The 12,256-nt window shown below is 46.8% G+C and overlaps 1 protein-coding gene across 7 annotated transcripts in view; it reads left to right on the forward strand.

The window, feature by feature from the left end:
• Positions 1–12,256, forward strand: part of TACC1 (transforming acidic coiled-coil containing protein 1) — a 94,158-nt gene that overhangs the window by 53,027 nt on the left and 28,875 nt on the right. For 5 of the 7 annotated variants that reach the window (XM_061134602.1, XM_061134599.1, XM_061134601.1 and 2 more), the window contains one exon: positions 8,866–9,790. The exons of the other annotated variants lie outside the window; for them this stretch is intronic. In XM_061134602.1, the coding sequence (XP_060990585.1) occupies positions 9,138–9,790 (653 nt within the window). In that variant the 5' untranslated portion in view covers positions 8,866–9,137. The remainder of the gene's footprint in view (positions 1–8,865; positions 9,791–12,256) is intronic. 7 annotated transcript variants of the gene reach the window in all.

The following is a 12,256-nucleotide window of genomic DNA, read 5'->3' on the forward strand; positions in this document are numbered from 1 at the left end:
CCAGGTCCCCAGGCTGCCCACACTTCCCTTCTGCTTGGCTGCAGCTTTGAGGGGGCTCCCACAACCCCCTCTCAGCTCCTATAATTCACTGCTGCTAAGTCACGTCAGTCGTGTCCGACTCTGTGCGACTCCATAGACGGCAGGCTCCCCCGTCCCTGGATTCTCCAGGCAAGAATACTGGAGTGGGTTGCCATTTCCTTCTCCAATGTGTGAAAGTGAAAAGGGAAAGTGAAGTCACTCAGTCGTGTCCGACTCGTAGCGACCCCATAGACTGCAGCGTAGCAGGCTCCTCCGTCCATGGGATTTTCCAGGCAAGAGTACTGGAGTGGGGTGCCATTGCCTTCTCCCTATAATTCACTACAGGGACTCAAAAAAAATTCAGGAAGATCCGCTTACTGGTTCACTGTAAAGGGTTTGACTCAGGATCAGGCGAATGGCAGAGCTGCAGGGGCCAGGTGGGGGCAGGCACCTCGCCAGCACCTCTGTGGGTCCACCTTCCTGGGGGCCCTGTGACTCTCACCGTCGAAAACTTCTTATAACCCGATCAGTCGCCAGCTCCCGAAAGTTCCCACCTTCTCATCACGAGTCTGGTCTTTCCGGTGACCAGCCCCATCTGGACACCCTCGGGGGCCTCCACCCTGAGACACCTCATTAAACTCAGGTGTGATCAAAGGGGGCTGGTTATCAGTCGCATGACACTCCAGTCATCCAGGAAACTTCCGAGGGTTTTAGGAGCTCTGTGCCAGGAACCTTGGACAGAGGCCATTGTTATTATACTACCTCTTCTAGTATGAAGATACGTACAGAAAACTATTCATCACAGCAGTGATTAGAACAACAAAGGAATTTGGAGACCCTCAAAAATTGCCTGACATGGAACTTCCCTGGTGGTCCAGTGGTTAAGACTCTGCTCCCAATTCAGGGGGCCTGTGTTCAATCCCTGGTCAGGGAGCTAGATCCCACATCTAAGAGGTCACGTGCCTCAACTAAGACGCAGCACAGCCAAATAAATAAAAAATAAATGAATAAATGTTAAAAAAGCAAAGTTACCTTGCTTGTAGTGTGACGTCTGTATTGCTGTCGTTCGTTGAACAGATGAGTGTCTGTTTTAGGATGGAGGGTGGGAGCGGGGCGGGGAGGAGGAACAGGAGAGGGGAGGGCAGGTGCCCTCTCGCCGCTCTGAGAGCCTTTGCAGACAACTGCACTAGATGCATCTGTTCCGCCTTGGGACTGTCCTTCCATCTGTCTGCCCGTCGGGCACTCCCGCGTCCTCCACCGTCACACAGCTGGCTCACCTCTGGCTCCGTCCCGCAGCCTGTGCTGTTCCATTTCTGCCTGAAACCGCCTGCCATTTGCTTGCCAATTTTACACTTGCTGATACAGCCAGACTGTGATTACCCTCCTGCTTCAGTTCTTGGGGAAATGTCTTGTCTGGTCGCATGGTGCACCGACAGTGTGTTTAAGTTGCTTCTCGTCCTTCTGTGACAGGCTGTGTTTGGAGGTTGTTTTCTGAAACCAGGTTTGGAAAGCGGTCAAGTGCATCCAGGCACTGGGCGGGGGGGGGGGGGGGGGGGGGGGGGGGGGGTGGTCGGATCATAGGGATCTGGGCTTCTGTTCCTTGGCGTTGTGCTGGGGGTGGGAGGCAGAGGGCGCTTGGGAAGAGAGGGAACTTGTTGTCTTGAACTCTGCGGAAATATGTATTGTTGTATGTAGCTGTGGAAAATGACCTACGTGCGATTCATTGCAGACACAAAGTAGAAAATAGATAAGAGAGAAAAAAAATAAGCCCTCGTCCCAATTTAAGGGATGAACTATTTAAAAATACATCCCTCCAAAGTGTTTTCTAGATATTCTTATTTTTTTAACCTTATGAAAAGTGTAAGCATGTAATAATAGAAAAGTATAATGAATCTCCATGTACTTATCACCCCATTACAGCAGTCAACATTTTACCATGCTTGCTTCTTTTTTTTTGAAGGATTTATAAGATGAGACATTTTCTCTAAATATTTAAATATGTATCTCTAAAACGTAAAGATGCTTTTCCTGTTAACCATAAGACTATCATATCAGTAAAGTTAACCTAATTAATACCATCTAACCCAGGCCATGTTCAGTCAGGCTTCCCCAGTTCTCCTTAGAATGTCTTTAACATTGGACCCAAACTGAGTCACATATTGCATTTGGTAGAATTAAAGTCTTTTTGGTCTGTGTTAGTATATTAACCTGTTTCCTCCATTCCCACACCATCTGTGTGTTCCCCTTAACTTCCCTTGTGATCACATGAGTCTTATTTGTAAACTCCCCCGTCCCCAAGCAAGCCCAGTAGTCCATGCCTGACTCCCTCCTCTTCTCCACCTTGTTGCCTTGCTCGGTACCAGTCGTGCTGGACGCAGTCCCCTGATGTCCGGCCACGACCCCTGTGTCCCCTGCCCATCGGGTGTGCACGCCTGTCTCCCTGGGGCCTCAGACACTGGGCTTCTGCGGGGCCAGTGCAGGCCCCGGGCCCCTGCAGCCTGGCAGTGCGGCGGCCCCTCGAGGGTAGGCTCCTCGGGCACTGGCAGTTAGAGAAGGTGAGGGGCTCCTTTAAGCAGAGCATGGAGAAAGCTCTGCGGACTTAGGCCAGGTTTTGGCTGCCTCCTGCCCTTACTCTGCCCTCCAATTCCAAACCACCCTCCAAAGAAGGAAAGTATTCACCCAGGTCTGTTCCTCAGAGGCCTGACTCCCCATGGGGTAGTCTGTCCCAGCGCCCCTTCCTTCCACACCAGTGCCCTGCCAGGACCACCCCCACCAGCTCTCACCACACGTTCAGTGCCCCTTCGGGCCTGGCCACCCACCCATCATTCCCATCTTAATGTGAACATATGCAGAGCCAGTGACTAAGTCCTGTTTAAACAGACTATTGAAATGTGTGTTTTGGTGAGTGTACCCTCTCAGACGTTCATTCCACACTTAAAACTGCTTAAAACAGCACTTGCAGCATTCCCTTGGAATGTTCTGAAAGGTGGTGAGCTTTGTTCTTTGATGTTAGGATATTTTCCCCAGTAGCTAAGGGTCCTTTAAAGCTCGGTGTGGTGATTGCAGGGTGGATGGGGGGTGGGGAGGCAGTTGAAGTTGTAACTCTCAAGTAAAGAGAGGAGCCCTTTGAGCTGCCCTAAACATGGTGCTGAAATACAAGCTTCTGCTCCTTGGCTTCTGAGGCTAGGCTTTGGAGAAGGCTATGGATTTTCTTCCCTGGAGAAGGCTCTGATGTAATTTTTCACTGAGTTTCTGGGGCTTCATGGACCCTCTGAACATTTATCTGAGACCCTTTCTTCCTGAATTATTGCACAGACATTCATTTTCATGTATTGGTTAAGAGATTTTGTTTTAGCCTCAGAGTCGGACCTTGCATCCTAGACTTGGATGTGATGTGCTGGTTAATTTTGAGGTTAGAAGGAGGCCGGCGTGTGTGTTGACACAGGAGGCCTGTTCAAATTTTGGTGGATTTATCAGTTTACATGTCCAGTATTTGTTTTGATTTTTGGCCCTGCTGCAAAGCTTGTCGGGTCTTAGTTCCCTAACCAGGGATGGAACCTGGGCGACTGCAGTGGAAGCGCAGAGTCTGAACTACTCGACCACCAGGGGAGTCCCACATGTCCAGTACTTAGAAACCCATAAGAGAGAGGACTTCCCTGGTAGGCCAGTGATTAAGATGTCACCTTCCAGTGTGGGGGTGCAGGTTCCATTCCTGGTCAGGGAACTGATCTGACATGCCTCAGGACCAAAAATACTAAAACAGAAGCAATCCTATAACAAATTCAATACTTTAAAAATGGTCCACACACAAAAAAGAAAAAGCCATGAAAGAGACCTCTTATAGCTGAAGCAGAGGAAGTGATGGGCAGATCCAAATGGAGCTTGCTGACAGCATTTCACCTGAAAGTTAAAATCTGAGGTGGAAGAGTCAAGCATATTTGAGAAAAATGCCAAATCTGCAGTGTTAATATACAGTGTTTTCTGAGTGGTTGCGGTTCACCTCCTATTAAATGAGGTTATCCATGTGGAAGCAGCCAGCTGAGCAGGTTCTAAGTATATGCTAGCTGAATACATTTCTGAGTTTCAAAAATATTTTCTGTGCATGGCATTTCCCCCTCTTCTGAGGTTTTCAAGGTTTTTCATGCACTTGTATTTGAACCCAGTATATTTTCAACATGCTGCAACTGCTGCTTAGTCGCTTCAGTCGTGTCCGACTCTTTGCAGTCCTGTGGATTGCAATCTGCAAGGCTCTTCTGTTCATGGGATTTTCCAGGCAAAAATACTGGATGGATTGCCATGCCCTCTTCTAGGAGATCTTCCCAACCCAGGAATTGAACCTGTGTCTGCTGCATTGCAAGCAGATCTTTACCACTGAGCAACAAGGGAAGCCCATATTTTCATCGTACCAGAGCGCAAAGCAGAAAGTCAAGCTGTTACCTCAGCCTTTTGAATTTTGGCATTCTGTGCCTTTTCTTTTAAAAATATAAAAGCGGGGGGAGGGAAGATCCCTTTTTACAAGAGACTAGCCTACATCCTGAATAAGCATAAAAGGCATCTGTGTTAGGGCACCCATGGGTGCATCGCACATTTTAGATCTAGGGGAGGGTGCTTTTTGAAAGGAAGAGTTTGATTAACAGCAACAGACGTGGCAGAAGTGGGAACATCGGTCTATTTTTGGATTTCCTCAGTGTTTGCTTTGAAATCATCCACTGATCTCATCTCTGTCTGTTCACCATGCCACCAGGCAGTGCTGTGCTTGTCAGAATCCAAACGCATGAGACTCGTTCCAGGGAGATAGCTTATCGGCGCCCCTGGGAGGAAGGTTCTGAAGGAGAGCAGGATTTGTGTAAAAATGGAAGGATGAATAGAGGTTAGTTATATAACGGGCTCTGAGATGAAAGCCAGGACCGAAGACCGAGGTTAGAACTCATGCTAACCAGTGGGAGACCTACCCGGAGCCTGAGGACACTTTGGCTGTTTTACTTCTTCAGTTACTAGCGGTGCGGCGCTTGCCCTTTAGGTCCTGTTTTGGGGCAGCCCTAGGTAGGCGGGGTCAGCTGGCACCGGGACGCTTGCTGACGGAGAGTGTAAATGCAAATAAAACCTTACTCAGACATATCATTTCAAGTTAGGTGAGAAGCTTGGTTTTTGCTTTTACATTTTCACAAACTCTCCAACCTGGCTTAAATCAGTGAGTTGTCCTCTCCCCTCCCCGCCTGGCAGTGCTCTGTCCTGGTGACTGACGGTGCTGGACCAGGCTGGGGCCTGCGGGGAGTGCACTTAGGATGGGCAGGTTTGCCCACTGGGCACCTGCCTAGAGTTGGACAAGAAATGCTGGGTGGGGGTCTTCTGCTCAGACTGGGGGCTGAATTCAGGCGAGGGGTGTTGTCTGTCTTCCCCTCCCCCTTGCTGGGTGGTGTGCCCTAGGATGCAGCAGCCCCGCAGGTGTCCCCAGGTTGCCGAGTCTTATCCATCCTCATCCCTCATCCCTCATGGCCAGTGGTCATGGGGAAGGTTGGGGTCTGGAGGAGTGGATGCAAGTGGAGGGGGATGGGAAGTGGGAAGGCCCTGCCTTTGCTGATAGGGGAGACTAGGGCAGAAGTAGAAAGCTAGGGGAGACTAGGGCAGAAGTAGAAAGCTAGGAGAGACTCAGGGAAGGGCGACTCCAGAGGTCTTCTCTCCATCTTTGGGAGGTGTGGGATTGATGGTGAAGGGATCAGGAAATGACCAAATGTTGCCAGAAGGGACGGGGCCGCTGGGCTGGAGACACTGTCCTCTCCTGTCTCAGCCTCACCCTTTCGCTTCAACTGATCTTCCAGCCTGTAGGGGAAGAACACAGAGGACAGGGCTCCCGTGAGAGAGACTGACCGTAAACGTTTAGAATGTCTCAATGGCAAGGAGAGATTGGGAGAGAAGTTACGTAACAAAAGACAGTTTTTCTTTGATTGTCCTCAGCTCCCAATGTCATATGGAAAAATGGAGCCTCTTTGTTCCTACCTCCTGGGTTAAATCATTGTCCAGATTTTCTCAGACTTGGTCCCATCATCCCCTCATCCTCTTTCTTCTGTTTTATTACTTCAGTTATTTTTAAAACAAATACCAGATAGCATGTCACAGATGTTTCAGTAAGCATCTTAAGTAAGATGTGTGGATATGTTCCTACATAGCTGACATTGTATCATTATTAATAAAGGTACAGATATCATTATTAATAGTATTACTTTTAATTTACAAAAGATACACTTTAAGTTTTTATTTAAATTAATCTTTTTTTAGGTAAACTTTTTAGAGAAAAAGATAATCAGCTTGTACCTTAAAAATGTAGAATGAAATTGACTCTGAAGGTAATGACATGAACGTCATCGCTTCAGTTATGTCCCGTCCTCATCGCAGCTTAGATCTCTCTGCGTTTACTTACTCACTTCCTACTCAGTTTCTCTGCTTCAGGGTCCCAGACAGCTCTGCGTCCAGGGCAGACCTCGAGCCCCAGTCTGACAGCCCCAAGCTCCTTGGCTGGTACCCCCGAGTCTGAGTAGTAGCACCCTCCCCTCGTTTCACGAGCTGAAGACGTGCATGCCGACTTGGACGCCTCCTTCTGCAGCTCTGCATCCAGCGCCTCACAAGCCTTCTCCGTCTCACCTCATTTTCTCAGTTGCTGTGCACGTCTCTTCCCTTGCATTAGCACCGCCCTAGTCGAAGCCCCAGAATAACACACTAGCGGTTCTATTTGTTCCTTTTTTGACCTTCTTCCAACCCTTCCCTGCATTTCAGCTAGAGCTGTTGAGAACATAAATCTGATTTATAAGTAAATCTGCTTAAACATTCTCTGTGGCTCATGTAAAATAAGTAGTTATTTTCTGTACTTTGAGATAATAAAGATTTTTTATTTTTTTCAATCGACTGATGCTAGGGTGTGAGTAGGCGTGCCCAAACCCAGCCTGGCTTCTAACCAAGACTGTCACATGTAGATTTTTGCAGCCCCGGGTTTTTGATGGCATGTTTTCACTGTTACCTCCCATCAGCACAGAGAAACAATAACACCCTCATCACAGCTCAAATATGTAGAGAATATGTAGAGGGAGAATAGAGAATCTGTATGCACTCAAGTTAAATAGTCAGTACACTTTAAAATGTTTTCGTTAAAATTCTGTGTAAGGCAGTTGAGTTTTAAATTTTTTTATTTTGCAAGATTTCAAGCATATACAATAGAGGAAATAGTACAATGAAAACTCCAATATACCCAGCCCTGCATTCAACAGTTACCAAGATTTTGCCACAGCGGCTTTGTCTTTTATTTTTTATTTTTTTGGCTTTGTCTTTTAAAAGAAAATCCTTTTGAAGTATGTTCAATCCTAGATACCACGTACTGAGAGCTTTTTAAAAATTTCCAGCACTGGGGACTTTTCCTGGTGGTCCAGTGGCTAAGACTGTGCGCTCCCAGTGCAGGGGTCCCATGTTCAATCCCTGCTCAAGGAACTCGATCCCACATGCTGCAACTAAGACTTTGCATGTCACAACTAACACCCGATTCAGCCAATAAAAATAAATATTTTTTTTAAATTCTAGCATTAATAACAGTTAAATATATCTTTAAGAACAAGACATATTGAACATTAGTAGAGTATCTGAAGCATCTGTGCAGAGTAGTTTGTAAACGCACTGCCCAGTTCCAACCATAAAGGAATCGTGTAAAAAGATGTGTGAGTGCTTTCAAAACCTCTCCTAGTGACACTCAGCTCTTTGATCCTGGATTACAGTTAGGAAGTATGACTCGATGGTCATTTCTGAGTCTTTGTTAAATCATGAGACAGTATGATAATAACCAGTTTACTTGGTTTTTGTTGCTACTCTGCTGTCACTTCAGATACCTGAGTCAAGAAAGCACTATCTTCATTTGTGCTTTTAAGAAATACCCTCATTTACACAACTTCCTGGTAGCAGTGATTCTACTTATTAGACCCCGATTAAAAAGGATCTTTCATTTTCACAAATGATTTGAGAGAATTCAGGTCAGCTGGAGACAAAGCTTCTAAAGAAGTAAAACTTTTATTTTATGATTTGTGTCTTAGTAAAATAAGGAATGTTTGTTCCTGAAACCATTTTGCTATATCTGCTTTTTCTAATTAGTTTTTTTATTTGCTGCTTTCAGTTTTTACATGTACAGACAAGTTATTCTGAGCAAACCATGATGAGTGTTTCATTTAATTTTAAAACAGTCCAGTTATTTAAATTCTATCCTGGAGAAGAAGGAATTCTTATTTTTAACATCCAGAGATTAAAATCCAGTTGCTGCATAAAAATCTGGACCCTGAACCTCTCAGGCAGCGCTTGGGAACTGTGTCCGTGCCAGATGAGATCCCTGTTTGTGAGCTGTCAGGGTCCAAAGCTTCTTCCAAACCAGTTGTTTTAACCTATGGAATTTCAGCATCATTTTAATGGGCTTTGCAGGGGGCCCATGATCTACTTTGCCTTTTCTTAAATAGCTCTGTTCGGTATAATCGTTATTTGTATAACTTTTTTTGGCTGAAATGGGTAGCATGGGGTATCTTTAGTTCCAGGGACTGAACCATGTGCGCTGCAGTGGAAGTGTGCAGTCTTAGCCACCGAACCACCAAGGAAGCCCAAGTAAATTATTATCATGACTTGGGTAATACACAGGCACCCTTTAGAGGTACCACCAGTCTCCCCTTTCGGGCCACACCACCATGGCTACAGAACCTTAGGGATGCTTGTAAAAGCAAAATGGGGAGAACCTGCCATCTGTCCCTGTGGGTTCAGCTAGTAGAGAAGATTCACTAATGCTGAAAAGGTCATTTGTTAACCGATGGCTTTTCTGTTTTGTTTCAGACTCACAAGAAGTGGACGAAGAGCTGGTAGCAGAAGTGGTTGAAAACTGTTCATCTGCGGCTGCTTCTAAATCCGCAGGACAGGAGGCAGCGCCGCCCGCTAGCGGGTCTCGCGCAGTCAAGGATTTCAGAGAAGAACCCGAACATGATGCGAGCAAGATCTCCGTCGTGAGGCCGTTTTCCATAGAATCCAGGAACTGCGGGGACTTCCCCAGGGCGCCCGGCACGGCCGCACTCCTCGGCCCGGCCGCGCGCGCGCAAGAAGACGAGGCCATGACCGCGGGCGCCGCCCGGGAAGCCGACCCCGGGGCGGGCAGCCCGCGTCCAGAGCCCGGGGCCGGCCGGAGCCGCCTGCGGAAGCCCCGGCCCGTGCCCCTGCGGAAGAAGGCGCTGGGTGGCGAGCTCTTGGAAGCGGCCTCTGCCCCGGAGGGTGTGCGTCCCGATGGGGAGGATGGGAAGGCCGGGAGCCAGAAGTGTGCCCCTGAGATGATGGAAACGCCAGGCGGAGATGCCCACGACTCGGGGGCCGAGCAGCTGGAGGAGGCGAGGAGCCGCCCGCTGAAATGCGAGTTCGATTTCGCCGAAGATGCGGAGACCACGGAGTCCAGGAGAGCCCTCCCGAGGAAGCCCGGCCGGAAACTGGGCAGCAGAGTCATGCCACAGGTTCACGGCGCCGGGGTGCCATCGGAGCCGGGCCCCGGGGCGAGCCCCACCCTGCGGCCCTGCGGGGGCCCCCTGGCGCGGCAGCACTCGCCCCCGCTCTCCGCTCAGGGCTCCTACCACTTTGACCCGGACCACTTTGACGAGTCCGAGGATCCCTTTAAACCCAGTATGACTTTCACCAGCGGTGACTTTGGTTCTCCCGCCGGTAATCATGTTAATGAAATCTTAGAATCACCCAAGAAGGCCAAGTCGCGTTTAATAACGTGAGTGGGGCCGGGCGTGGGCGTTGTGTTCTGTGTCCTCTCTGAGAGTCTGGCCACTGCTTTTGGTTTGGGGGGAGGCCCCCAGGGCAGACACACAGCTTGTAGCCTCTGACACAGCCTTCACTGTTGTGCCTGATTCTGCTGTGGAATCAGAGATGCCAGAGGGTCTCCTTTTTAGATGTCTGCCTTGCTTCTGAATTCTCAGCTTATTCCGCTGAGTTCTTTCCCCCCTAACCTTGGATACGTTTTTTCCTGCCTTTAAAAAAAAAAAAATGTCATGAGCTAAGCAGGTAGAGATCTGATGGTTTTCAGAAATCCTGTCTGAGCTGTAGGGTGTCATAGGCAAAACTCAAGGATCAGTGCCAGCCACCGTCTGCAGCTTCTCTGGATGGAGCAAAGGTCCCAGGGCTGCAGGTTACCCGTGTAGTGTCAGTAACATGGGGAAGGGGCGTATGGATGTCTTTCCACTTGAACAGAAAGCTGTGATTCCTATTGAAAACAAGCCTACCACTCAGAGCTACTGTGAATTCTTACGTCTCCTGGTCAAACTTCTGGCTTTTATTAGTAAGGAAGTGAGTTTCCCAAAAGAATCAAGAATCTTTTAACCAGTTGCCTGAATCTGACTCATATCTTCAGCAACCTCAGAATATCCCCACCAAGTCTGAAGGGAATGAAAGGTCATCTGTCGTTCTTGCTCTGTTCTTCGATTGTTAAGTGGTTGCCGAGCCAGACGGGCAGTTAAACAGTTGCCAAAAAATATTATTGATCAGGTGTCCTCAGGGTGCTCTTCTGTGGCTCAGGTTAGTTACCTGTATCTAGTTACCTGTGACCTGGGGGATGTGATGGCCAGGTCTTTGCCTAAGTGCTTCCTAATATGGGGTCCTCTAAATATTAGTGACCCTACCTCTCAGGGTTGATAAGGGCTCATTGGGAGCCTCTCTTTCAGTCGCTTATTGAAGGTGTGTAGCCCGTGCATTCATGTGGCATAAAATTAAATGCAAAGGGAGGAAAGTTTATCCTACATCTTGTTTTCGGTAGCAAGGAGTACCCTCTCCCAGACATACTTCCCTCACTTGCTAGCATTTTCCTCCCAGTCTGTTTTTGATGAATGAACTTGGTCTAAAATAGCTTATGTATATTTTTTTAAAAAAACTCTTATGCAACCAAGACTCTTGTCTCCTTCTTTCCACAGGAGAAAGATGCTCAACCCCTTGTGTAACTCTGGGGTTTTATTTATCAAATTCTGTTATTGTAGAAAAGAGTGGAAGTAAACAGGTAGAAGTAGGTAGCACCTAGCAGAGAGTTCACAGGGTCCTTGTGTGACTTCTTAAAAGATGGTAGAACTGGCGTCTCAGATTCTTCTCCTGTAACATAGAGACATCCAGTATAAAGACAGTTTAATGCATGCTAAACTTTCTTTACTAATCTTTTTTTTAACTTAAAAATTTTTTTAATTTCAAATGATATTTAAATCTTCTTGGCCAAATCTATCAAAATCTCACTGACTTTGCAGTTAGAGGAAGACAAATGTCATATGACATCACTCAGTTTGTGAAATCTGAAAAAATGATACAAATGAATGTATTTACAGAACAGATATAGACCGACAGACATAGAAAACAATCTTACAGTTAGCACAGAGGAAAGGTGAGGGGACAGGGATATATTAGAAGTTTGGGATTAACAGATACACCCTACTATATATAAAATAAACAGCAAAGACCTAATGTATAGCACAGGGAAATATAGTCACTGTTGTATAATAAAAATGAAATAAAATAGATCATCCTATGATTGGGATTTTGTCGGGCAAATAAGATAAATTATGTAAAGTCATTTTGAGTTTCTTAGTGATATACACTGACAGTAGGTATAAGCAGATATATTTTCAATTATATCTTATTCATGCATTGATTGTCTTTAATCTGGATGACGACATTTAAGAGTAAACATACTCAGAAGTAATGTTATTTTTTTTTTACATTTACAACTATTTGATAGTTTACTTTTCATCCTTAAATTTGACCGCATGGCATTTCTGAGTGTCTACCACTCTTACTCCTGAGAGTCATTCACTCACTAGTGGTCATATTGACGAATCTGACATTTATAATTTGTCTCATCTCATAGAACTTTGCAGCCTTTACATCTGCCAGACTAGAGATAAATATTCCAGGCTTTACATGATTTTTTTCTCCATCTGTCTGTCTCTTTCCCGTCTCTAATTTTGTTGGTGCATCAGGACTACTGAACAAGTGAAATTTCTCTGTTTTCTGTTGTAAGTACTCCTGCTGTTTCCGGCTCCCCTGGGACCCTTGGCAGTTCCTCCCTTACCCTCCCTGGACCATCTCCTCCACAGCATGTTGGCCTCCCTTTCTGAGTTGAATCTTCTGATGACTTTTCGCATTTCATTTGCCACTTCATGAGTCAGCTTAGCCTTGCCATCTGTACGCAAAGGCTTGGAGA

Source organism: Dama dama, chromosome 32, assembly GCF_033118175.1.
Source record: "Dama dama isolate Ldn47 chromosome 32, ASM3311817v1, whole genome shotgun sequence".
Taxonomy (NCBI): domain Eukaryota; kingdom Metazoa; phylum Chordata; class Mammalia; order Artiodactyla; family Cervidae; genus Dama; species Dama dama.